The 27755-nt window shown below is 41.4% G+C and overlaps 1 protein-coding gene across 1 annotated transcript; it reads right to left on the bottom strand.

Moving 5' to 3' along the window:
- Positions 1–19796: 19796 nt before the first annotated feature.
- Positions 19797–27530, bottom strand: LOC124596321. The gene is made up of 3 exons (XM_047135422.1): positions 27463–27530; positions 22573–22797; positions 19797–20112 (listed from the first exon to the last, which is right to left on the bottom strand). Exons 1-3 carry the CDS (start codon positions 27488–27490, stop codon positions 20051–20053), a joined length of 315 nt encoding a protein of 104 aa, XP_046991378.1. The 5' UTR covers positions 27491–27530; the 3' UTR covers positions 19797–20050.
- Positions 27531–27755: the final 225 nt, after the last annotated feature.

Genomic DNA, 27755 nt, shown 5'->3' with positions numbered 1-27755 from the left:
CAGAAAGTTGGTTGTACATAACAGAGCGAAGTGCATGATGACAAACTTATGTGAATCTTCGCTTGTATTTTGGAATATTGAAGTCTTCCATAACAGCAATCCTTCTGATGTAGAGCTTATACTGGCGAAAGATGTAACCACCAAGAGATGGTAGTGTTTTGTGGATTGTAGTGGAATATCTTCAGCATAACATCTTTGATTGGACAAATTGCACCTCGACGAGGACGATGCATATACCCTCACCATCAATTATGCAACAACACGTTCTTTTCACCTGCTGCGTGATCGCAAAGGACTAAAGTTACAAATCGTTTCATGTTGATCTTTGGGTCTTGTTCTAGTTTTGCTTGCCTCCGCATGAATGTTTCGTGGACAGGTTCCTTCGAAACATATGGGGCAACAGTGACTTTTGTGACTTCAAAACAGATGTACAACTTGTTTACTAATCAGTCTGTCATTGATAATACCACATCAATTGTATATCTGTGGGTAGAGCATGACAGTGTTGAGGGTGAAGACATTTCGTAGTGGAATTGGCTCTGGTCAATGTTCCAAATATTTTCTCTCTCCACACTCTGCTCTCTCATAAACACGTTCACTTCATCCACATACTGTTGTGTCATCTGACGTATACTATTAAGGGCTTGTTTCTATTTCTGTGTGACAAATATAGTAACATGCGATATTAGCTTTAAGACTGTCGATAAAGGAATTCGAAGCTTTGAAATTGTAAAAGTCATCCATTTTATACGCTTCTAGTGCCCAGATCTGCAGATGCCAACAGTGAACAGTAGATCCACACGACCTCCCTCTATCTAATCGTGATACCACATGCTCAATCAGAGCTTGTACTGTTTTCTTTCAAATGATCTCCTGCTGCCTTTCACTAGACGCTCAATTTACAATTAACCGGCAATTTGCTATACTTTTAATGCCCTTATAATGTCTCACTAGTATGCTACAGGAATTGAAGCCAAGACTGCCACAGCCTTCTTCAGTGTTTTCTAGTCAGCTGTCGTCAGTATCTTCCAGTACACTGGATTTCGACGGTTTGCATGTAGATAGGTCGTACTCACTTTGACTGGACTGTTGCTGCTGCCCTAGAGATGAATGTCGTGTACTGATTGGACAAAAACCTTCAGCTTCAGGTTCTGCCTGTTCTTCCAAATCAGTATCCCTATCTTCATATTTTAATGTTTAACATCTTTAAATCACACCCAGTAGATCTATACAGGTGTGGAACTGTTAAATTCCTTAGCTTTCCTAGATTCTTTTAGATTTAATCAATTCAAGTGACTCTTGCAGGGTACCCTCGTAAACAAGGAAACGACCTCAAAACTCACCATGATTTGTCATAAGTTTGACGAGAAGACCACTGAACATTTTAGGCATTTCTTCGACGTATTTTCTTTTTAAAGAAGAATACTAGGAACAAATGGAGGGAGTCCCCATGGGTAGCCTACTGTCACCGGTGGTAGCGAATTTGTACATGGAGAACTTCGAGGAGGAAGCCCTGTCGTCATCCTAATGGAAACCTACTTGCTTTTTCCGTTACGTGGACGACACGTTCGTCATCTGGCCACATTGTATGGATAAACTCCTTGACTTCCTTACACATCTAAACTCCATACACCCCAACATCAAATTCACTATGGAGACTGAAACGGAGGGTATATTACCTTTCCTTGACGTCTTGGTCAAGAGAAGGGCTAACGGCACCCTAGGTCATGGAATGTTTCGGAAGACAACGCACACTGATCTTTATTTGCACGCAGACAGCTGCCATCACGCTTCACAGAGGAGTGGGGTACTTAAAACTCCAGTACATAGGGAGCGCACTATCTCTGATGCAGCGAGTCTACCCCAGGAATTGGAACATCTGAGAACTGTATTTCGAAAAAGTGGGTACTCAGAGTGGTAGATTAAACGTGCTCTCCGCCGAACCACTACAACAAAACCTGTGGAGTCGGAATAAATCACGAGGGAGGAGGCAGGCACTGCGTTTATTCCATATATAGGCGCACTCTCGGGGAAAACCACCCGCATTTTGAAGAAACACAAGAACTGTGTTTTGTCCTCGGAATAAGACTCGTGCAACGGTGGGGAGCGCCAAAGATGACCTCGGTTTCACGAAGGCCGGCGTGTATCAGATTCCGTGTCAACATGGCAAGTCGTATATTGGTCAGACGATGCGTACCGTCGAGGATCGATGCCGTGAACACCAGAGGCACACTCGACTGATGTATCGGAGCAAGTCGGGGGTCGCTGAACATTGTTTGTCGGAAAATCACGCTATGGAGTATGAACGCACGAGTTTTCTGGTACAGACGTCGAGATACTGGGACAGCGTTGTTAGACAGGGCATCGAAATTCGCGCCAATGATAACCTCATAAACCGTGATTGTGGCTATAACCTTAGCTAGGCTTTGGAAACAGCGATTGGGTTAATCAAGAGTAAATCGAGCAAACGTATAGTTGTGACGACCACGGCGCACAGAGCCATCACACCGACGTCATCTCAGACGCCGTCGCTATCTGTTCCACCGCGTGACCGTGGCGCGGGGCGCGGACGGCGGAGGGAGTACGCCACGGGCGGAGGGAATTTAAATCAGCCGCCGCCGATTAATTTTTCCATTTCCGCTGCTACTATGAAACATACATCGCTCACGTATGAGACGGAACACTTAATAGAAGTATCGGTACGCACTTTGAAAAAGTAATGGGACCCCCACATCCTTGAGCGATGTTTGTTTCACAATAACAGCAGATTTGCTGAGACTAATGAGACAAGATTTTCGCTTGTCATGCTTGATACGCAAATAGTTACACAACGGCGATCCTAATCCAACAAATCTGAAGTTAAGATTTACATGTTCTCTGTAGATAAAAGCTACACAGTGATGTTACGTCACCATCAATTTTTGTTTCTGGCGACATGATAGATTTACAATGTGTAAACAAACAATTTTTGTAAGTCATATTTTCGATCAGTGGATATTTGTGTTAGTTATCAATTGATTTTGTCTTGTATTGTGTGTTCTTGCGAGTGTGGTGGTGTGTGACAGTTGGTGAATTTTTGAGTCACTGCAGACTAGATTTACAGCTTGAAGTGCATCGTTCATCTAATATTTTAATTACGTTACTGTCGGCTGACAGTTATGGGAGTTTCAAGGATTGAGTTTTTCTTTTAAAGTACATTGGAAAATTAGAATAAATTGTTTAAATACTTGCAGTACAGAAAACTTTCCTGTTCCATGGTGTTAAAAGTATTTCTACCTGCCAAATATGCAATGTTGCTATAAGGATTGTATCAATTAGAGAATGCCACTTTATTCATACAGAGTTCTATTTGAGAGCTGTCTTTTTCCATATCTCATTGCACACCACCGAGAACTATTCCATAGTTGCACTGTCGCTGGCTCCAGAAGCCAGGAATCACGTATATTGACAGGTTAACTTAATTTCTGTTAAAAATTTTAAATGAAAGAGAGATTCTGCTCAGCTTACTACATGACGGCAATATCCTGCCCTCCACTCACCAAACACGTTACAAGTTACATAATAAATTGACAGACCCGCTGTCACTGGAGAATACAAAGAAGTATAGAGATCCAAAGATTAAATGTAGGACGCAGAGACCTTATCAATAATCACACAAAATCCTCTCTCGTGAATAGAAAGGACAACAACTGCTAAACATTATATACTGGTCCATTTGAAATAGGTAATGTTGAAAATGTTAGTGCTTCCTTGCTAGTATATCCTGGATAACCAAAATTAAAGGCTATAAACACTCCACTACTTAATGAGCAACTTCTAAAATGTTTTTGAATGTTTCTGTCCCCATAATGATGTATGTATGAATTTAGTTTCCACGTTTTGTAGATGAAAGTCCATGTAACTCGACATTTTACATTTAGTACGAAGCACATGTGTACTTTGTACAAGTGTATGTATAAGTAGAATAGTGTGTGAACATATGCATTATTAACCAGTTGCCATATTGTGGCATAATCTGTAATGAGCTGTAAATACTTAGTGAAGTTGAACTTTTATGTCACTTAATGAACTTTGTCTCGTGTACATGTTGCTTAAACAACGTGACCTTGGAATGGTTCCAGTCTAAAGGAGTCACCACACATATTGCGATGTTTATATCATTGTGACAGCTGATGAACAGTTCCTGTTTCGTAAAATGTGGTCCGCCGCTGACGGATTCACAAGCGCATTGTCGACTGAACTTCCTTGACCGGCAGCAACAGACGTCCACACATCTCTTTCTTCAGGTCATCAAAGAAGTGAAAACCACGCAGAGAAGGGTTCTGGCTGAATGGAGCATGTTGCTGTGTTTCTCAACCGAATTGTTGAAGATCAGGCTTAGTCCGATTGGCAGTGTGGGGGCTTGCATTACCGTGCAAGAAGAGCATTCGGACCGACTGCCCGAGGTCAAATGGGAAATCCAAGACTAGAAACATCCCACACCTTGCGATATCATACCACCATCATACTTGCCTCCAAGACTCTTTCCTGGGAGCAATGGAGGCTGCAGCGTTCTGGATAAGACATAATCAGTGGTGTGATGTTCCAATAGTAGAAAGTGACCTTTTGCGGTAATGGGAAATCCAAGACTAGAAACATCCCACACCTTGTGATATCATACCAACATCATACTCGCCTCCAAGAGTCTTTCGTGGGAGCAATGGAGGCTGCAGCTTTATGCATAAGACATAATTAGTGGTGTGATGTACCAGTAGTAGAAAGTGACCTTTTGCGGTAAATATGGCGAAAATGCGGTCTCTCAATGTGACTGGCTGATGCATTCGAAGGCTGTGCCCTAAACCACCACTTTTCTTCCACCAACACTTTTGGAAAGGTGCATTAAACTCACCTAACATTCTGGAATAAGTTTCTTTAAATAGAAGCCATCGCCAACTTCATTCGAAGTTCATAATTACAAGCGTAACTGAAAACAAAAGCTAAACGGAAAGACAAACAACGCTCTTCGGGCACTCAAGCGAAGTTATGGCCCCGTCTAAACAGATCAAATGTGCAGTCATGATACAGTGACGTGCTGTTGGATGCGGACAATTATATTTCATTTTCACGCACAATTCAGTAAAATGTTAAGGAAATTTAGGGGTTAGTCATGGGACACGGACATGTTGCCTCGTGCGGTCATTTAAATCTTATTTCTGTGCACTAATAATGAGTCTAACACAGTTTCAGAATACATAACATGTAATCGGTTTATTGGGTCGCAAGATAAATTTTGTAAATAAGACAATAACTTGCGAATTGGTAAAACGAAGAGAATAATGTTTGTGACTTGTAGATTATACCATCCCGCAAAAGGAAATACGAGTAGTATTCCTGTAAAAGAATTGAACGAACTACTTAATTACGTGACACCAGTTCCTCGATTATGGTTGATAACAGCCTCCGGACTACTAATCAGCGACCTGCGACAGTATTAGAAGTCTGTATGTTGGTTAAATTATTAGAGCTCTAGAGAAAGCAGTTAGGTACCTCACACGTAATTCGCTCTCTGAGTGAATGTTATAGTTAGCATATCATCTTTAGTATCACCGAGGAAGTTAAGGGGATCAAACTTGAGTTTGGTTACTCCCCTATATTCCTTTCTTTGTATAATATGAGGCTTGAAATTACTATCGAGAATCTGAACGGTAAAAACCTTTAAACTATACGAGAATATCAATACAAGGACAATGATTTATATTCATTTACAAGGGCAAAAACATATCCCGGAGGGAAGAGAAACTAAAGAGGAATCTGAAATACTTAATTCCCTTACCAGTGATTTCAGGGAAGTTCGGAAGTAGCCACAAATGAATGCGTGATCATGATGGGACAACTATGAATGGTGAGAGTAAAAAAGATGATTTACTGGTAAATAAAAAGAATCAAAACGTAGAATATGTCGCTCCTGATGAGAATGGCGCAGTCGATTAAAATGGAAACGCCGTAGACAGCGGATCTGACCTGCACCTTTCAAATGAAGCGACAGAAGACTGAATAAAAATATGATACTGCGCCAGATGAGATTTCGCCAAATGAAACCAATTGTGCGAAACATAAAGTTGTAGTGAAGCTAAACTAAAATTTTTCACCATAAACAAAAGTGTTGGGCGGGAATTTCACTAAATATCATAGTAAAGTGAACGGTAGCATAAGTGAAGAAGCTGACACTTGTGACGGCGGGAACAGCTGTAATGAACAACGAGAAGGGAATGCATGCTACAGTGAACAGTCAGTGTATGAAATTAGTGAACCTAATTATAAGCAAAGTGAGTTTATTAACATACGTCATGCCATAGTATACGGAAGTTAATAATGCCAGTGAAGTAGAAAGAATTGCGAATAAAACTAGTAGTACAAATAATAGAGTTCAGTTCTCGTGTATTTACCCTGTGCCTGACGGGCAGAATAAGATTAGCAACGAAGCAGTGCTTCTTGAATCAGACAGTTAAGGCAAAACTAATGCAGTTTAACTATGAGGTTAGTCGTACTGTTGATACAAAAAGTGCAGTCAATGATCTGTGTATTATGAGTAGCTTTGTGGGATGAAATAGCGAAAGCAGCTGAGGGGCTAATACGCAAAACGACAAAGGGTATTAGAAACACTTGCACAACACAGGACATACTGGATTTACTGGAATACAGCCGGGAGACGTCGTCGAGAAACGACAATATTTCGACAGGAGCACAACCTGCCGTTTTCAGCGCAAAACTGCAGCAAGTAAGCGCTAAGCAACTTAACGTAATGCCTTGATTTTCACAGAAACGTCGTAATGATAACACACACACACATACAAACAAAGGCGTAGAGACACTGTAATCACTCGGGCTATTACAACCAAAACTTAGCGACGTCAGAAATTATCTATAACGATTATTAAAAACCAACGGTGAGAAGCGTAAGCTCTGTCACGTTGTTTTATGAAAAGCGACAGAGCCGGATTCCATGCAAATTTTAAACAAAAATCAGCATGCCTATTAATGATGTGTCTTGCTACTTCAATTTCAACAGCTTCCTTAAGAACATACAATGTAAGTAGGCTGTTTAGGTTTTTTAATTGGTAACGCCACCTCTGTATGAAAATCACTGGCTGTGCTGTGTGCAGTCTGTGGCTGCTTTGCATTGTTGTAATACTCGCCATTGTAGTGTTGGGCAGCGGCAGCTGGATGTGAACAGCGCGTAGCGTTGCGCAGTTGGAGGTGAGCCGCCAGCAGTGGTGGATGTGGGGAGAGAGATGGCGGAGTTTTGAAATTTGTCATGAACTGCTATATTTATATATGATGATATCAAGGTAAATACATTGTTTGTTCTCTATTAATATCTTTCATTTGCTAACTATCCCTATCAGTAGTTAGTGCCTTCCATAGTTTGAATCTTTTATTTAGCTGGCAGTAGTGGCGCAAGCTGTATTGCAGTAGCTTGAGCAGCGAAGATTTTTGTGAGGTAAGTGGTTTGTGAAAGGTATAGTTTAATGTTAGTCAGGGCCATTCTTTTGTAGGGAATTTTGAAAGTCAGATTGCGTTGCGCTAACTAAATATTGTGTGTCAGTTTAAGCACAGTCATGTAGAATTGTTCAAAAGGGACGTTTCAACAACAATTGGAATCTTCGTACTGTTATGCTTCATAGGATAACAGTTCCAAAGACAAAGTTCTCCAATGGCGGGTTTGCTCTCCTGTTGTAATCGTGTGCCACTTATGCTCAGTACGCCGGCCCTCAATTGTCCTCATCGACTTACCAATAAAGGATGACTTCAACTACAAGGATTACGGAAGACACCCACCTTTCGCAAACCATGATCATCCTCTACAAATCCTAATGGGACACTGGTTTAACATGGCGATCCAATGACGAGCTTCCCACCAGATCTCCGCAAAATACGATCAATACTGACAGAAATGTTTCCCACGTAAGGCAAAATTATCGTAGATTTTGATACTAACTCGGTGTCATCATAACTCACCTGATGCATAGTTGGCCGAAAACGCAATGCACGTCTGATATGTCTTACACTAGAACCATTCTGACAAAAGGTGACCTCGAGATGCGCTAACTCAGCTGACATACTCTCAGAGTCTGGGATACAATAGCCCTATGAACTAAGGTAAGAAGCGTCGCTTCACCTTGAGCAACTTGGTGACAACTGTCAGCCTACAGATACAAGTCAAAGCTAGTCGGCTGCCTACCTTCAGCATGACCTATCGCACAACCCACTTTCCTTGTGACCAACACATCAAGTAAGGGTACAAAGCCACCCTTTCCCATCTCCATCAAGAGCGGAATATTCGGGTGGATTGAATTCATGCTCTCTAAAACGTCGCTAAAATTTTTCTCTACCATGACGGTTAACAACAAAGGAAACCTGCCTCTCTTTTCAGACATGTAGACGACATTTTTGTGATTTGACCTCGTGGAAGTGAAAATTTCAGCAACTTTTTAGAGCACTTCAATTCACTCAACCCGATTATTCGTCCTTTGATGCTTATGGAGAAGGATGGTTCAAATGGCTCTGCGCACTATGGGACTCAACATCTTAGGTCATAAGTCCCCTAGAACTTAGAACTACTTAAACCTAACTAACCTAAGGACATCACACACACCCATGCCCGAGGCAGGATTCGAACCTGCGACCGTAGCAGTCTCGCGGTTCCGGACTCCAGCGCCAGAACCGCTAGACCACCGCGGCCGGCGGAGAAGGATGGCTGTCTTCCCTTTCTTGATGTGTTAGTCAGAGGAAGGTATATGGTACGTTGGGTCATTCTGATGATAGGAAGCGTACTAGCTTAATCTTGTATCTGTAGGCTGACAGCTGTCACCATCTGCCTCAACCAGAAAGGATACTTCACACCTTGATTCACAGGACCCATGCAATCTCAGACATGAGAGTTTTTCAGCTGAGCTAATCAATCTCGAAATCACTCTTCGTCAGGTTGGTTACAGTGAATGACAGATCAGACCTGCATAGCGCTCTTGGCCATGTGCGATCCCGGTGAGTGGTGATAATACCAAGGTAGCACCAAATTATATGGCCTTTTTGACCTACATTGGGACCATTTCTATGTGTATTGGTCGTAGTTTGCGGAGATATAATGTGACACGAGTTTTTCGACAGTCATCTAAGGTCAGTGTACTTTCGGTTTCCGTAAAGGATCATCTGGGTGGGGAGCATGACGCTTGCTCTCCTTGCATTTGTGGCATATTGGTGAGACAATCACGTCTGTGGATGCCTGGATAGAGTTCATGCTTAACACCTGGCGATTAACATTTCACTATCGATAACTTCTGAGTGTGATGTCACCGTTAAGAATTACATATTTTTTTGAAATATCTCTTAACATTGTTTTAGGGTACTGGTACGCTGAAATATCGATATTAGATTTTACAGAGAGATGTAAAGGGAGTCAGCAAATGAATGTGTAAAAGTATTATGTTTGTATGCAAAGCTCTTTGATGTAAATGAATTGATAATCAACGATAAGGAAAATGTTATTGCCATTTAATGAAAAAATTCGAATAGCTGTAACCACCTTACGACAAATTTTCATGGTTAATATAATAAACAAATGTGTAGAATAAGATGAGGAGAAGTACAAAGGGTTTTACGAGACCAATTGTGGAGGTGACTTTGGCGAAAGGAGCGCCAAGTGAGAAGACGATGGAAAGAAAGGCAGTTGCGTGGGAGCCTTCACAGCGTGTGTATCGGGCTGCGATAGGTCCGCTAAGGTGTGGCTTATTTGGTGCTAAAGTTGTGAAAAAGTGCAACCAAATATTCGGATGGCAGCGGCTTTTATGCCCCAAAGTCGTCTAGAGTATGTAGCAAATTGGAAAGCAAGATTATCCGAATAATTTTATAAGGGAATTCGGCCGACCCTCCGACGAGTAAAGATGGCTGCTGCTTGTGACGTGGCTATCAATAAGGAAGTCCATCACTGGGGACGTGAAGAGCCGACCGAAATTGTTGTACAAACAGTACTATGAGCCCTCCAGCACGCAACTCAAGGCAAGCAGTAATTCTATGGACTTGTTTGTTTGATCGCAGAACGTGTGAGGGGTTTCAGTCAACTTACTTTGAAGTGAAAAAATTGAAGTTGTGCAAACTTATTCTCTGAAAATTTCTGCCCCAAGCCATCACCAGTCCTGTTTCCTGGTCATATTTGTTGTGTAATCACGGTTTGAAAATTAAATTGTTTGTTTGTTTAATATTTGAGTAAACGGTACGATAGGTAAATTCATTACTATTATGAACTGCTTCATAGTAGAAAGAGGGGGACTTTCAAGCGAAGAAATTGCTTTGGTTGATAACACCATCTTTAAATGTGGTCGTTTTGTTCAACAAAATAAACTACATTCCATTGAATAACATTAATTTTGCTACAAATTTAAATTTGCTTTGCCTGCTAATTCAAAATTAGAGTAACAAGTTTTTCAAAAGTAAAGATAGCTGCCACTTGCTCAGTCCGAGTTTGCTTCCATGTTGTTGCGAAGTAAATTCAAATAAAAAAATTTACAGCCATTCAAAAGCAGTGTCAGCACTAAAAGTAAATAAAGGAAAAAAGTTAAAAAATTTCAAAATTGCTCCATCAGAGGTGGCGACCGAAAATGAAATTTTAGGAATAGTTTTTCTTACAGTGGGCCTAACAAAGGTAAGGTTTCGGGTCTGCTGTGGTGTACTACTGCAGTGTGGATGGATCTTCTAGCAGGTAGGTCAGACATTGTACAATCCTGAGTTCCGGAACGAATTCGCACAGCGAGCCCCTTCATCCACATTGTGCTTTGGGTAGAAGCCCACGTTCAATGACAGCCTTGCGGTGTAACGTCCATTAGGTTACACCGGTCATAAGTTTTATTGAACATAGAAAGTTTACTAACAATAAGTGTAGTAACATTTTACAGTGTAAAGCTTAAGTTACCGGGGGTGAGTTAATGGCTGTATTGTGGCTTGAGAAAAGCAGCGGAACGCGGCCACAGAGACAAGGTTAAGTTTTTTTGTGCCAGTGTCCATAGATGTCAGAGGAGGTGTGGTCGTTGCCCGCTTCCTAAGGGCGTTCGCTTTCGTCGGGACGGCTTGCGCTTGAGTTTCACTTATCAGCAATCAACAAACGTTATTATGTGCACTGAAAATGTAATTATTTAAACAAAAGTAGTAGAAAGAAAGACGTAGGGAAAGATGTACGTAGTTAACTGTTCTATTTTTCAACTACGTTTCGTAAAGACAGTACTATTCCTTGCGATTTCGTACGAGAATTATTTTATACGAGTACTACGAATCGGACAAAGGTGGAATCGGCAGGTATGGTCACATATGGCTGCCTTGACAGGACTTATAAAACCTTTTCTGGGAAAAGTTCTGTGTGCAAACGTGCATAAATACCAGAACTTGGTAACAATTGTCCATGACAACAAGCTGCAAGGTAGCACAACAAAGACCGATTCTGACAATGAGACAGTCTCTGTTTGATTGCGTAAGTGTACTTGTGAGGCAAGACAACTATTTAAAAAAAATGTCAGGGTCTAACGGCAATCCCGAAACGGAGAAAATTAAGACAGAAACGGACAGCTCTGGCAATGGGGCGCTGATAGCTGACGTAGCGGGCGCGCTCGGGAGCAGTGACGCATCTGGCCGACCGGTGTCATTACTAGCGGCTAGTGACAGTGCAATTGAAATGACGCAACCATTAAGCGAAACAACACAGCTAAATGTGCGAAAAGTAGGAAAAGAGACTACTGTTTCAGATCAGCATGATGTTGATTCGAAACGAACAAAGGGTGTAGATGTTCAACCATCTATATCCTATTTAATGACAATGTGGAACAATATGTCCAAGATCATGTTGGCTATGAATTCTAACATGAGTTCCAATATGGGAGGGATCCGGTTGGATATTACGGCTGAGAGCCAGAGTTTAGAAACTAGGCCCACTAGTAAACTTGAGCCGAAAATTTCCGATCAGACCAAAGAATTAGATACGAAAATTTCTACGTTAGACATTAATGTAACGTGGAAAACTGAAGCGAATTTAAAAGTACTAAATTTGCAGAGCCAAAGAATTAATGAACTCAGTACTTCTACAACGTCAGTTAAAGGTGGGGTAGTGGGTATCAACGAAAGGCTTGATACTGAATTAACACGCATGGCAGAGACTGTGAAACCTATGGAAGAGGTCAAGTTGCAGGAAATACTACCTGTAATGAAAACCGAGATCGCTGACGAAACAAAGGCTGATTTCGTGACGCTTAAGGATACAGTAACGAGGGTACAAGTCAGTTTTACGAAAGTTCAAAGTAATGTAGGTGATGTGACAACCCAAATACGTAACGAAGTCGAAGCATTACGTATTGATTGGCAACGTAATGCCGACTAGTTACGAGTGGGATTGCAAAGCAAAGCGTGCAGTATACCTTCGTTTGTGCAGAAATCTGAACTGCTGAGCTAGGAGGACAAAATTAAACCTCAAGCGAAACAAGGGGCGTGATACTCGGCCGATTTCATAAAGAATAGCGAAAGGATGTTACCAACAGCAATGACAGACAGAGAAAAGATCAGTTTATCGATTGGTGCTATGGTAGGTAGTACAAAGACTGGGGTTTAAACTTGGGTACATCAAACATGACGTTTTCCCAGTTTAACGAAAAGTTTGTGGATGAGTTTTGATCCTTACAAAAGAAGGTTAAGTTGTGGCGAGAATTTGTCGTCGCAACAATGGCGGGTATTCCATGAAGGAATATTGCTAAAATTGGTTTAAACGATCTCAGCACAGACTATCGGAGTTTGAAATCGTATGAGAGTTACGGAAGAACTACCTGACGCAACCAAACGTTATGTAGGAAGCCCAACAAAAGACGACAGCGACCACAGAAGGAATAAGGAGACCGAAGTAGGCAAGTCGAGTGTTACCGTGTTGTAAATACATATTCCAGCAGTGGCAATGTAATGGTGACTGTCGGTGTACAGACACATAGTGTGGCAAACCAGACTACTGACAAACAAGTAAATAAGGGTGAACATAGCCAAACGGAACGGTTAATGCAAAAAGTCGTAGAAGAAGAGCTTGGATCAAAGACAAGGTATTTTGCTATTACTGAAGGAGGGACATGTTGCTGCTTCGCGTAGCAATCATGGCCTAATAGAGGACGAGTCAGATGATGTTGCGTATTTTGGGGAACTTTGTTACATGTATGATGAGTTGAAAAATGGGAGGGTTGAGCAGAATACGAGACGTAGTGACTGGGAAGGGGAGCTACTCTCAATAGGAAAAATGTATTGCACAAAGATGCATACACAAATAGATTTTGACGATGTAATCCCATTCTACGAATGCAAACAACAATTACTGCATACTGTCCCAAAGGAGGCCACATTCGGAGATGGAACTGCCCCTGATCCACGAACTGAAGTACGAAACCCATTCCGATTGTGATCAGTTGTCAGTAGAAAAGGATGTTCCCTATGATGCTAGTGATTCCGAAAGTGAAGATAATGTGGTTGAGTGTCCAACTGACGACCAAAACACGCATCCAACTGACTGTAGTGTCGCTGAAGTCGATGGTGTTCAACTAACAAGTAGTGATACACAGGAGGAGGAAAGCTACATGTACGATTCTGACAGTAATTGTTAGAGGAGGACGAAGAAATCCAAGAGATATATAGGGGGACCGCTGAATTTTTAGCACCTTGTAAAGAGAAAGATAGCAAAAACGGGCTCCTGTCAGAGACTGATGAAGCTGAAAGCAGTAGTTATGAAGAATTTATCTTTCCTCCAGGGAAAATCGAAGCTGTAGGCAGTATTCACCTGTGTACAGCCAATGAAAGTAAGTTCGCGTTAATTGAAGAAGAAGTTATCGAAACATCACAAAAGTTAGGTTAAACATCTCTCTATAGAGAAAGCGATGAGGATGAGGAACTTGAAGGAGATGTACAAAGAAGGGAGTAAGTAATTCATAGCAGTGTCGCGATATGATAAATCGCAATCGCAATAAGCTACAATCCTACCTTTATCAAAGTCGGAAACGTGATGGTACTCATTTCTCCTCCTTACACGAGGCATCACAACAACGATTCACCAGGAAACGCCGGTCAACTGCTGATTGTGTATGAGCAATCGGTTGGAGACTTTCGTCATGTCAGCACGTTGTAGGTGTCGCCACCGGCGCCAACCTTGTGTGAATGCTCTGAAAAGACACTCATTTTCATATCACAGCATCTTCTTCATGTCGGTTAAATTACGCGTCTGTAGCACGTCATCTTCGTGGATTAGTAATTTTAATGGCCAGTGGTGTACATTTCACAAAGACAATAGGAATACGCATGATTTCGTACGAGAATTATTTAATACTACGAATCGGTCACACGTGGAACCGGTGGGTTCGGTCACATGCCGATGGCCATACTTGTGTTGGCGGCAGTGCTGACAGTGTGTGTGTTATCTTTACGGACTTTCAGCGAAAACCAAACTATTAAATTCGTTTCCATAGAGCTTACTTTTTTGCAGTTTTCTCTAGAAAGTTGCAGGAGTGCTTCTGTAGAAATATTAGGAGTTGTCTAAGATGTCTCCCGCCTGTATTTCTGTAAGTTTTTTGAAGATTGTATACGCTGGGATACACTAAGGATCCGATACTGCATTTATTTGACGAATGGAGAAGATACAAAAATGCACATATCTATAAAAAGATGGTGGCCGAGTTAGAGAGGATATAAAATGTAGACTGGCAAAGGCAAGACAATTGTCTTGGAAGGAGAGAAATATGTTAACATCGATTATAAATGAAAGTGTAGGATATCATACGTGAAAGTATTTGTTCGGAGTGTAGCCGTGTATGGGAGTGAAACATGGACAATAAACTGTTTAGACAAGCAAGTAACACTAATCTTTAAAGTGAGGTGCAACAGAATAATGCCGAAGATTAAATTTCTACACCACATAACTGTTAAGAAGGCACTGAGCAGAATGTCGGAGAACAGAAAATAGTGGTCTGAGCTTGAGTGGATAAAGGGATCAGTTAAAACGACTCATTCTGAGACCTAAAGAGGCTTGGAGAGCTCCTTCATACCGTAACGTAAACAACAAAAACTCCCACTGAGCAACACTCTTTGTTTTGTAGCCGATTGTAGTTTCAGTAATTGTTATTACATACTCTTGTTGGCTAACTTTCTTAATCAATATACAGGGCGACGAATAAATACCAGCAGGCGAATCTTTAACCAGAATCCAATCAAAAATTTATCTGTCAAAATAAGATCGTGTCCGTTTAGAAAACACATAGTTGGTGAAAACGAGGAGCTATCAACACTGTCACGTCGTGTAGGGCATCGGAATGTAAAGAGGACTGTGTGTCATCCCACACAACCGTGTCAGGCCTTGCAGGTCACTGAGTGGTCCGAAGAAACATCAAACCTACACCCCCATACAGCCGCTCTTCAAATCTTGTTACGGTTTCATTTTCATTTTGTGGATTCCCTTTCCCAGCTCTCGTAGTTTGTAAGTTGGGCATTATTTGAACACAATACAATGACCTACGAAATGATAGTGGCCGATGGCATTAGAGAGGGATAAATTAACCTGCATTTATGCGTCTACTGAATGTTTAGTGGGCAACCATGACTGCTCCTGTCAAGTTTATGTAGGGCAGCTTCCCGATGCAATCCACAAAAGATAATTATCGTAATACGTTTTTGTTGCTGAGTGTTTCCGATCAATAGGCAGCTGTTGCTCGTGGATATGCTACACAGTACCACAGAAGACTTCTTCCTGAAGAGAATGATTTTCGTCACCTAAAGCACAGTCTTCTGGGAAACGGGTAACCTTCATATACAAGTAATGCACAGTGGTCTTCCAAGGACGAAAACTACTCCTACAGATAAAGCAATTCTTGAAACCCTTCTACTACATCACCAAAAGTTGTTCCAGATATGTGAAAAACTGGTTTTTGAAGTGATGTACAAGGACCTGTTTCTGTATGATAACAAGCTAATTCAGGACCAGTGGCCAGAAGACCGAAATGGAAGAGAATAGTTATTTGAATGGATTCTGCACCATTTGAAAGATTGTTTTAATAGTAACGTGGGATGGACTGACGAATCTAGCTTCACTTGTGAAGTTATTTTCAACTCACAACAATCATTATTGATTGGAACACAACCTGCATGTGAACATGACATTTCACAACCGTCCTGTAGCGCTCAGGGGCTGTCGGAACGACACAGAGGTACGGCTTGGTAGAGATGGGTGACTTACGCATAAGAATGCAGAGAAAAACCGGAAAGTGTTTCGTTGACTTTAATGCATAGATTTTAAACAGCAGCCCTCCCACTGATCGCAGTGATGGCGCCACGTGGCGTCCAGCCATGGATCAGCGCCAATACCAGCGGTGGAACCTGCTGCATCGGCGTCCAACCACCCAGCGTTGCATAAGTAGCGCTCCTACTCTCGTGACGGCTAAGGGGTCGCCGCGATACATTAACCCGCGCGTATGTGTGTAGGTAGCCTGGGACGTGTCTGGCTGCGCCCTCAAGCACAAATTGTGAACCCCACGTACAGCGCCCAAGGGAAAATAACTGGCCGCCATCGTTGTAGTAAGCCTTAGCAGCCAGGGCATATTCGTGAGAGACCGCAGATTGCTCTTCACCCGGGAGGTCGCTAGTTGGTGCCCCCGACCCGCCCCAGCGAATGGCAGCTTGCAGTCCGCCGGACGATGTCACCCACAGAGCGGAGGGTAGCGGCGATCTCGTTCCTCGTGCCGGTGCACCTCCAAGGTGCGGCCCCTCCCCGCCACAGATACTGCGCGTCTGTGCAGCAGAGGTTTGCAGTAGTTTCAGCGGGCCCGTTGGCCGCCGAGAGTCATCACCACAATGTTGACGACGTTCGCGTGCAATTTAAACTATCGTTATTGATTCGGATTCTAAACATGGACATAGTGGCGGTACAACTACCCCCCATTTGAGCCGGCGGGCTAGACCCCTGACGTATTTCCTCTGGAGGAGACAAGTGGACTGCTATTTGATTTTTGCAACTTCAGGTTCCCTCAGCCCTCTTTGGTCCCTACACATAGTTCATTAGGTGCGCTTCGATCTACAATGTATCGGTTATCCTCCGCAGGGCAGTTCCCTGTGCTGCCCTGATTTCATCACACTTGTATACAGTGTTCGTCTTGCCTTGCATTCCCTCCCAAGTGCAACGTCGTATACATGCGTCCTAGAGCAGCTTGCTAAATTTCAACGTCACCCGCGAATGCCATCCGATATGACATTCGGTTCCTCAACTACTACCTTCCAGGCATTGCTGCATGACATTTAGAAAAGTTACCCCAAAACCACGCCTGCACATGGCTTGTGTTCCTGACGCAGCAACATAAATCAACAGGCTAGAATGGTCAAAGAAGTACTTTTGGTCTCTTACCTAATACTGGACAATTTGTATGTACCTTGCGTAATTATTTCCTTTGCAATACATTCCACAATGCATTTTAAAAGTTTCACTTTGTGTTCAGTTACACATTAGGTTTCGGAACGAAGGTACATTGCCACACTTTGGAATAGAAGCACTTACAGGGAAATGAATCGGCCATGGATTTTCGATGTTCTGGAATCCAGACTCCCAAGACGGCAATCCACTAGAGTCTAATTTGGTACGTGTGTGTGTGTGTGTGTGTGTGTGTGGTTGAGGGGAGGGGGGAGGCAAACTTAACAAAAGTTGATGCAGGCTGGTAGTGTAGGGTCCAGCAACGTATGATACAGCTAGGTAGTTGAACCCCTTTCCTAAAGTGAAATTTGTTCGTGTGTCTACGTACCAGCACTGTGAATATACGCCTGGGCGATGGGTGTCTAGAATGGAATTATAATGTGTAACGTAATGTGCAATTTAGTGTCCCCTACGTGTTGCGTCTTTTTTACCTCATTGGATACCGACGATGTTATTGTGTGCACTATTATTTTCAACTGTTTTTAATTAACTCATGGACAGAGAAAAACAGACGTTTTATATGTAAGAAGTTTATGTTGTGTCTTAATGTTTAAATAAAGACAGATAGGAAAAGATAACATATCACAATTGGAGGTTTCAACTGGACACTCTTTGATGCTTTAACTGAAAAAGAACGTTTGGAGCAAACTCAACTTGAACATCATTGAGTCTGAGTCTCCGATATCCACGGCATTTTCTCGTCTCACCGAGCTAATGGGAGAGTTCCACCTCAGCCCAGAATTAGTGCTACTTGTTCTTAGCCCCGTTGCATGCAGTAACAGCATTACCAGAGCCTCATCTTCTGAATCGCATTTCTGTTAACCAGTGAGTCGGACTAAGGTTACGTAGATACACTTTTATCTTGATCTGGGATCAGCAATCAAATGCCTAGTGTGACGTGCGGCATTTTTTCTTAATCGTGTGCGCTGTTGGCTACTCCTACCAAGCAAATTATGTGTTTTGTAGCCATTTGGGATTTACATTTAGTTTTAGTACTGAACAGAATAAATTATGATTAATGTATGGTTTCCTTAATCTAACTGATAACGATTTTCTTACCTGTCTCTATTTATCTTTCTGTTTATTGATATAACACTATTTTGTAGCATTCGCCTTGCACCATGCTTTTTTCCTTGGATATCTGATCTTACCCAAGAAAAACAGAAAGAAAGTATTGATAAGACAGGATGCATGCCTCCGAGTTTTTCATCGTGTTATCAATGCATGTTACCCTATTACGCATCGTGCATATTACTCGGTCGACTTTCACGATTCCATAACGCTATTGCAACACTCTGCCGATCGAGGGCTACGTATTGTAGCATGTGACATGGCGGTGTGTTACGTAACTGTGACAGAGCTCGAGATACTGCGTGTTGTATTCCTTCAAGAAACTGAAAAGACGAATTCGAAGAGTTCTTGCGCAGATGGAGCTACCTTTCCTTCATCGTGGCAACGACAGAGCATGTACAAGCGCTGCGACAGGTGTAACAAACCGATACATTGTATACGAGGTCACAGTTCATCTTCCATATACCCCGACTCTGCCCCATCCGCCCGTCATGTTTTTCCAAAACTCGATGAAAACTTTTAGAGGGTTTCACTTTGATATTGATGAAGCTGTGCATGTAGAAGTAATGTTGTGTCCCCTTGAACAAAGTCAAACATTCTACAGTGAAGGTATCAAGAAACTGTTCTCTTGTTTGGATAAACATAGTGACAGGAAGAATAAGAATGTAGAGTGTTAATAAAGTTTGTTTCATTTAAAAAGCTTTATAAGTTTTCACATATAAAATTTCGGAGGCATTACTTTTCGGCACGCACCTTTACTTACGCTTCAGTCGACAAGATCTACTAATTGAGACGGTACACGGTCACTTTTACTACTTCGATAATGCGAACACGCATCTTGTCGTGATATTTCAAATAGCTTGCAATAAATTTATATAGAACCGTGAGATATGACACCATTTCCTCTGGATTAGAAATGTTTCACGTTTTTCCCATGCCACGTAAGGTCCAGCCGAGGCGTCAATCGTATGTCATTGCTGTGGCCGCCGGTGTCCTCGTGGCAGTCAGTGTGTTAAGGTTGGATTTGGATATTGGGAATTTAGGAGGTCAGCGTGGATAGCGGATGAAATGCATTTCATGTTATTAATAACAAGCCGTAGTTTGTCAGTAATTACGTGAACCTGTAGGTAGAGAAATATCTTCTATCGTTTAATATAACAGTTGACGTCATGAAACTACATTTTTCTTGCGTCGGCATACTACTGTTTGGGAAACAACAGAAACATATAAAGAATACAAATGCAATGTTTTTAATACTAATCTTTACAGTAATGATATTTACTGCATGTCGTGAAGTAATCAGAAACTGACACAGAATAGGATGTGTAGATTCCATTGTTTATGTTTAAATAAATGTGTCAAGTTCTGACTCTCTTGCAGTTTCTTGGCTCCTCTAGAAACAGCAGATGTCTTCAGTCAGCAGGTCAGCCATTTAGTCTCCACTCCCTCGCAGACGATTCAAGCTGAGGCAACGGACTGGCAATACTCCTAGTTCCTGGGACAATCTGACAGGTATGGTTTACACTGACTCTTTGGTTTCACCACGTAAACTGCAACGAAGAGAAATGCGCTTTGCTAAAGATAGGAAGTACAAAAATAACATAGCAGTTTAATTTTACTAGTGATAAGACAACGGTAAGCCTTCACCTTTTTTACATAGCGCGAATTTCACTGTCAGCATTGTGACAAGATTATGTTATGGTCGTGTATCAGAGATAATTTGGGGTCACACAGTGTGCTATGTTACAGGGTTCCTATCCTTACTGGTACTATAGCAAACAGTTGGAAGATTGACGACGCGAATAAACCTGACTTATAGCGTATTTTGAAAGTTTAAGGGTGTCACTAGAACCAAGTTCCTCTAGGAGGGTAATGCTCCTGGCGTGCGAAGCATTCAGTGAGCAACACGTGTATCCTGCGACGAGGCAAATGACGATAACCTGAGGGACCTCGGTTTCATTTGCTGAGAACTGATCTGGCAATCCCAGAGTGTGTGATTTGGATATGGTCAGCATCGCTGGTCCCCAGTAACCGTAAAACTTAGTCGTACGTGAGACCATCTTAACAGTAGAACGATCCAACGTGACTGGATGGAATGCGTTTACTCTGTCCTTCGTGTACAGGTCAGGAACGGTATTCCGCCGTCTGAACGATCGCCCAACCCATAACGAACACCCTTTTGTTGCAAAAAGAAATAGAAAAATCAGTCATCTTGACAGTGATGACAGCTACTGACAACAAAATTTACACTCTTGACAGTTTAATTAACAAGAATGTTATGTTACACTAATTCTTATTATATAGAAAGGACTCAATGAGAGAATACCATATGATACGGAACAGAAAGGATTCAAGAAATTATTATTTACTGAGGTTAAAGCCCAAATCATAAACTGACCAAAGATAACATTTTTCCTAGAAGAGGGTTGTAGCCCTATCGAGCTGTAAGTTTGCGGTGACTACAATGTAACGTCATTTCTCTCTTGTACTCTTGCAATAGTAGTACGCATGCTAATGCTTCTAGGTTGTTTTAAAGACGATGTGAAGTTTAAAAGTTGTACGGTAGGAAGTATTAGTCAGAAGTCGGAGTGAAGTAAAATCATCTTTACCGTTTAGACAGATAACGGGATAGTTGATTGCTGATTCGTGATGGGACTTAGCCTTCGCGATACTTAATAGACACGAACATCATAGGACACAGGTAGAGACCCATCGCTGACATAAATTCAATTATTAGACTTTAATAGACAACAGATAAACGCAATCACGGAAAAGTTAGAATTGAGCCGTGCTGTCAGAACCGTCGTCAAAATCAGAACTGCGGATGCTAAACGACCCAATCACCCTGTAGAAACACTGAATGACTCAGGTATCTTTCTCCATTACTCAGAATGCCAAGTTTGGAGAGCGCAAGATCACCAAAATGTTAATTGTTTTGAGACAGACCAAAAGTTTGTAGTAGTGAGACCTTTCATTTTCCCCAACTCTAGAAGTTTCACATTTTGTTAGGGTTTGAAGAATTATTCTCTTGAAATTGCGCCCATGATACTCTGCACGATCTCTGTGAAGTTACGGGCTTCAGCTTTGTGCGAGATGCGAGGCAACCTTCTGTTTAATAATCGTCCCCAATACTATGGCGCCTGGGGCTGGAGCATTTCGGTCGGCTCATGGTGAGTTTTAATCGTGATATTTTGCTAGGACACGATGAGCAATTTCACAGTATAAGCTCAGCTCTGCTGAAAGCTCCGATAGAAGGTGCGTTTTCCTTAACTGCTGTTCTTGGTGACTGCAATGTATCAGCCTGCTTACAACAGTGTCCACGAAAAGACAAGCTAGAGAATGTCGTGTTTGTGTAGTAACAAACTTACTATACATGTAGATTTTACCGTTTGTTTTATAGACATTTCCATCTAAAGATTCATTATTTAACTTTCATGTACTCTCGTGCTAACCAAAACGCGTGCAGGCAGAACTTCTAACTCAATGGATATCTTAACTAGTACTACGCCTAAGTAACGTGCTTTTATCAGGTTCTTTATTCAACCTTCACTGACTCCTGATTAAAATGTGAGGCATGCTGCTATTTATAAATTCCTGAAATTTGGGACATTTTTTGCGATGGTTATACGGTTGATTGTAGTATGGTGTGTGATAGCCTATAAGTAGATTATATTTCGCTCCGACATTACATTGTAGATGTGTCACTAAAACAGTGAATTAGTCTGTGCCTCAATTTAAAGCCAACATGATGTTTTAAGGGGAAAGAAAATTATTGTAAAAGGTGGACTAAATATGCGCAGCAAATTGCTCTGAATGGTTTTGGTGAAGAATCATGAAAAGTTGGAATTTCGTAATTTCGGCGAAGCAAGGGTAGCCACTGTTCATTGATGATTTGGTTTCACTCATATTTTCACTTTCGCTGTGGAACCCTACGCGAATTTTTATGCTGAACAAACTGGTTTTATCTTGTCAATTTTGAACAGAAAACAGTTTTGTTCAAAGTAACTTACCTTTCGGTAGTTGGTTGTAGCAAGAATACAGCTTCAACGAATTAGCATACAAGTAGAACCTGTTGTCTGCTGCGACACAAATGGTATCATCATCTTCCGTGTAGGACGACCTTCCCAGAAATCTATTCTCAGCCGTGATATTTCCGGTGCTTAGATTCTCATTCCCGATGTTGGCGGTGGTCGACGCTTCTGGTTGTCCGTGGACCTCCGCCACTGCTACCAGTGCTGTAAAAGTCAGTGAACGTAATTACAGATCGCCATATCGTCTAACGGCTGCTAGTGGAACTCTCCCACTTAGCAATGCAACACTACTGTATGCTACATAGGTGTTATTTGAACAGTCCGCTCGTCCCAAAAAATAAAAAAAAAACGAATCAACAGCGACATGCACGCTATTCTCACGTCGGACAAGCTCTCCTAATTAATTTCGTGTTCCAATAAACAAATACAGTGGTTTTCCAAGTTCTTGTTGGTCTGATATTATCACACAATTAAATTGAAAATATTAGTTCTTTCCTTAATTATGTTTGGGAAGGTTTGCCCTTTTAGTAACTCTCTGCCACACTAAAAGCTAGCAAGATATTTGGCTGATAAAGTTAGATTCTTCATTGGTTTTGACATCAAACAGCCCACTCTACCCTTAGTCGTAAAGAATAAAAAGTATTACAGAGCTGGAAGCCTTCCTCGTTACGATCATGTAGCTGGGGTTTCGCTGAAAAGCACACATATCTCCAAGTGGATGGCTCTGTAAAGTCTTTTGCTCCTCATCAAGATAATGAACGTACCCTATTAAAATATTGTTCCTGTTCGTCCTCTGAAATCCCGTGATGGAGATGATTAGTATTTGTTTGTTTTTCTTTTACATTCAAACTAAATTTAGGGGCAAAGACGTGACAGCCTTGAATGGAATGTCTCACATAACTTCTTGTGATGTTCCGCATATTGTACGATGGGAGACATCAGAGTCCTTTCACTATCTACGTTAAGTCCAAGATACTAGTACATACACGGTTCCGTCACAGTAATGTGACCACCGCCTTTGTTCGACATCAGCGCCAGATAACAACTCAGTGAAGGTAGGTCGCAGCATTAACAGTGGAGGCTACATAAAGATCATCAGGGAGCTGCGGGGAAAAGTGAAGTCGGTGTCATAATGCGGAAACGAAGCTATTTATCTGACGTCCAAAAGGGTATGATTATTGCCTTTCGGGGCAAGAGTGGATGCACGTCTCAGTTTGTAAACTGTTCAAGTGTCACCCTGCTTAAAGTGAACTGTGCCTGGTAAAACTGCACTATCGATAACTGACACCATGACCAGTGGGGCAGAATGGGCCAGGAGTGAAAGACAGGTGCGGAGATGTGTACGGATGAAAAGGCACGCAACAGTTGAGGGAAAGACGCCCCAGATGAACCAAAAGGACTACCAACAATGTCTGCCTAACAACCATCCAACAAAAGTTCCTATTTACCGCTGTCCACAGCAGGTGCCACATTCGTACGCTCACGTCGACTGCTGTTCACCGCCGACGAAGGGTTCAATTTTCACTCCAATACCTGAACCGGACCTGCTTTGAGCCGTAGTTTTAGGCGAAAGACGTTTTATGCTCGATCGGGTATAAGTCGGGTGGCGTGTACGGCGTGAAACATCTCAGGGCAAACAACCTGCAATCAGTGAGGGAGTGTTATGGTCTGAGGAATGTATTCGTGTCGGCTATTCTTCTTAAGGGAAGGCATAATTGATCTAAACTAGTTTGCGTTTGTGCTTGGGGACCGTGTCCACCCCTCCGTACAGTTTAATTTTCTTCGGCACGATGGCATCTACCAAGAAGACTAAGGTATCCTCTCTCTGTCGGATCTGTAGTATCCTCTTAGAATTACATAAAGAGACGATCGCATGGGAAAAATCATTGAATAACACACACGCAGTCAAATGATCTAAAACTTATGTTGCTTCCAACAACACTCTAAGGTGAAGTAAAATTGCGAAAACTATTGTCCTAAGTCAGGAAAATGTAATTGGTGCAGTAACTTTTTTGTTGCATAAATAAAGCTGGAGTACTCTTTTCACCATTCCTAAAAGAGGTGTTGCGTGCGCATTCCAGTACGTATCACATTTTAGCGACATGCTTCTTTATTTCTCTAGTATAAAAGGATTGCAACACCAGTCACTAACTCTCAAAATACATATAGCTATTAAATGATAGAGCCATTCGATTAAAACTGGTGTCACAGGCAGGATTTGTATGAGACTGTTCTTGGCAATGTTTATCACAAATGCCATATGCTCATTTCACTTCATATCTGACAAGTATCTCCAGCATTTTACTTACAGAAGTGGCTATTAAGGAAATCTCTTAAATGGAACAGACTTATAGTTCACGAATCAGTTATTATCAACGAGAAGGTCAGTGATCATAGGTCTGTTACTAATTCAACGGCTATTGGTGTCAATAGAATGTTACTGGATATAGGAAAGAATTCCCCCTCAGAAGAAATATCAGGAATTGAACTGCAGTGTATTTCAGCTGTCAAGATCGAATATCCAGCTCCTTTAGTGACGAGGGTGTGAAACACGAAATGGTCAACTCCACGAGTATTTGCAAACGGCATCTTAGACCTGTATGTGCGGAGTAAGGTTTCAGAGAAATGCAAAGACCGTCGCAGTTCGAGTGATACGTTACTAAGTTTCTGTCAAAACATTAAGAGCTTCAGTACAGGTTTACAGGACTTCGGAGCCTTGTTAAAAGCAAAACCTGAAAGCAGCCATGAGACTTAAATTAAACAATCACTAGGCGATCTGACCAAAAATCTTAACATGTATTCTTCCAATATATATATCTACTACACTTATTAAGTCACTCTTTGACCGTACTGGAACCCTCGCAACAAATCACGGAGATAAGGTAGGATTACTGATTTCGCTTTTCCGAAACTATTTCACCACGCAAGGAGGTTTCGCTGATTTGTCTCATAAGACCCATCTAGTCGACATTGACGTAACTGATCGAGTGATAGAAACTAAAACCGCTCAATAGTGGAAATGTATTTGGATCTGAGAAGATGTCTTTAAGGCCCTATACACAACTTTCTGCCGTTCCAGCAGAAGTAAATCGTAAGTCGAAAGAGAGGCAAAGCATTCCAAGCGACTCGAAAAAAGCACACATGATTGAATGCTTAACTCGTTGTCGTTGCAGAATAAATGAACCCCGGGAGACGGAAGTGTCCTCCATAAGAAACCAAACTGATTCAGCAAACAGAAGTCTTGTGGTACTCATCAACTAGGAATCACAGTATGGGCAATGTCGCCGATTTCGAAGCCTCGTTCCTTGAAATATTCCGAACAATATTCGATACAGTTCCGAATTTTCATTTAGTGGACAACGTACGAGAATATCGAAAGGTAAGGTATAAGTGAGGGAGCACACGTGTATGTGCGTAGTACATGGTCGCAAGAAGGTTTTTAGAGTTAATTAAAAATCAGTGTGGCCCAGGTTTATTCAAGTTGATCGCTATCAAAAAGAGACTACTGTCTATATTGAATTTCATAAAAAGCATTATATCGTACCGCTAGCAACTCACCGCAAAGTGAGATCCATCCAGTAATTTTATAGTTGTGTTATACGCAAGCCAGTACAATAGGAGCTTTCTTGGAACATTAGGTTGGTTTAGTCAAACCATCAACGTAGTCCTATCCTCTCATCATAACTTCCAAGAAAACCATAATGGAAAAATATAGGTAAAAGAAAAAGGAACCGTTTAATTGACAACTCATTTTCAATCAAGTAGTCATTGTAATAGAAAGCTGTAGCAACTATGGTTCTTCATGTGGTGCAGCACTGCTATGGTAACGAAGACAATCAGTTGACACGAAATGTGATAGAAGCGCAATACATGCTTGAGTGACAAAAGTATACTGGCTGTCTTGTAGCCAAAGTAATTTTATGATTTTATGTTGTGTTCTGTAAATGACATATCTCTTCATAACATTACTACTGGCAATAGGTTGTAGCCTTAAAGGAAAGTTTCTACGGCACTACTCGAATAGAATCAGATAAGGAATTAATTACTTTCTGTTACGACTAAAGATGTTTTCAAAGAGGCAGCATTATCGTGAATTGCGCGACGCAATACCGTATCTATGAAGTGTTGCTAGTCACAATTAAAATTTTTATTAGCAATATTTCATCACAGATTTTCCGTCTTTGGAGTTCATTTAACGCTTCTTCTTTTACATCTAAGCTCAGGCGTGACCTTCATTGTCCAGTATTTGCATGAATTAAGTGTAATTAGCTATTTACCAGAAGCAGCTTTCAATCGTTCTGGAGATGAAAAACCTTTTATTCTGATTTCTAAATTCATTCATACAACTTTGTCATACATAATTACGGCTTTCTACCGTAAGACAGCCGTTCGTTGCCTTTCTTTTTTTTTTCTTTTTTTTTACATTTATAAGGTGGTTGTACACGGAAAATACTCGTGCAATAACGATCGGGTTGTAACTGTCTAAAGTCCATCGTGAAGCACTTATTGTGCTACAGTTTTATACACAGGAGAGTATATGTGAGTATTTTCTTATGATACAAGAATGTAATGTGGTCTAAGTGCTTTACTCAGTTGCTTAATGCACTCTGCTGATGAATCGATATAGCAAACAGCTTACAGTAGACGAGATAAGCTTCACAGTAGCGAAGATTAAAAAGTTCTCATTCGGAATATGATATGCATTTTAAAGTCTACTGGAAACTTTTTTTTTCTTTCCGCAATACAACCATCTTTCAATACATGGATATAGCATTTCACACGGATCAATAGATGAGAAATAATGTAAAATGGAGTTAAGAAAAATATGTTTATCGTGAATGAAAGATAATAAATTCTACCAATACTTACCAGCAACAAGCAACAAAGCAGCCTTCATTGTACTCGACAAAAACTACTACCGCTCTCTGCGTTATACTTCCATTTATATATGTTTAGACACCCAATGGCATCATCGAATGTTATCGTTAAGTTCCCTCCTGATTTTCCGTTCCGTGAACTCTGGTTGCAGCAACTAGCAGCAGATTGACTTTCCTTGTACTTGAAAGGATCTGTGATCGTTCGCTGTGTCATACGTATTATCAGCATTACAACTACAGCATTCAGTAAAGCAGGTTACCATACTGGGTCGTTAAATTTGCTTT

The sequence above is a fragment of the Schistocerca americana genome, chromosome 2 (genome assembly GCF_021461395.2).
Source record: "Schistocerca americana isolate TAMUIC-IGC-003095 chromosome 2, iqSchAmer2.1, whole genome shotgun sequence".
Taxonomy (NCBI): domain Eukaryota; kingdom Metazoa; phylum Arthropoda; class Insecta; order Orthoptera; family Acrididae; genus Schistocerca; species Schistocerca americana.
The sequence above is the reverse complement of the archived record's forward strand: the minus strand, read 5'-3'. Positions and strand labels throughout refer to the sequence as shown.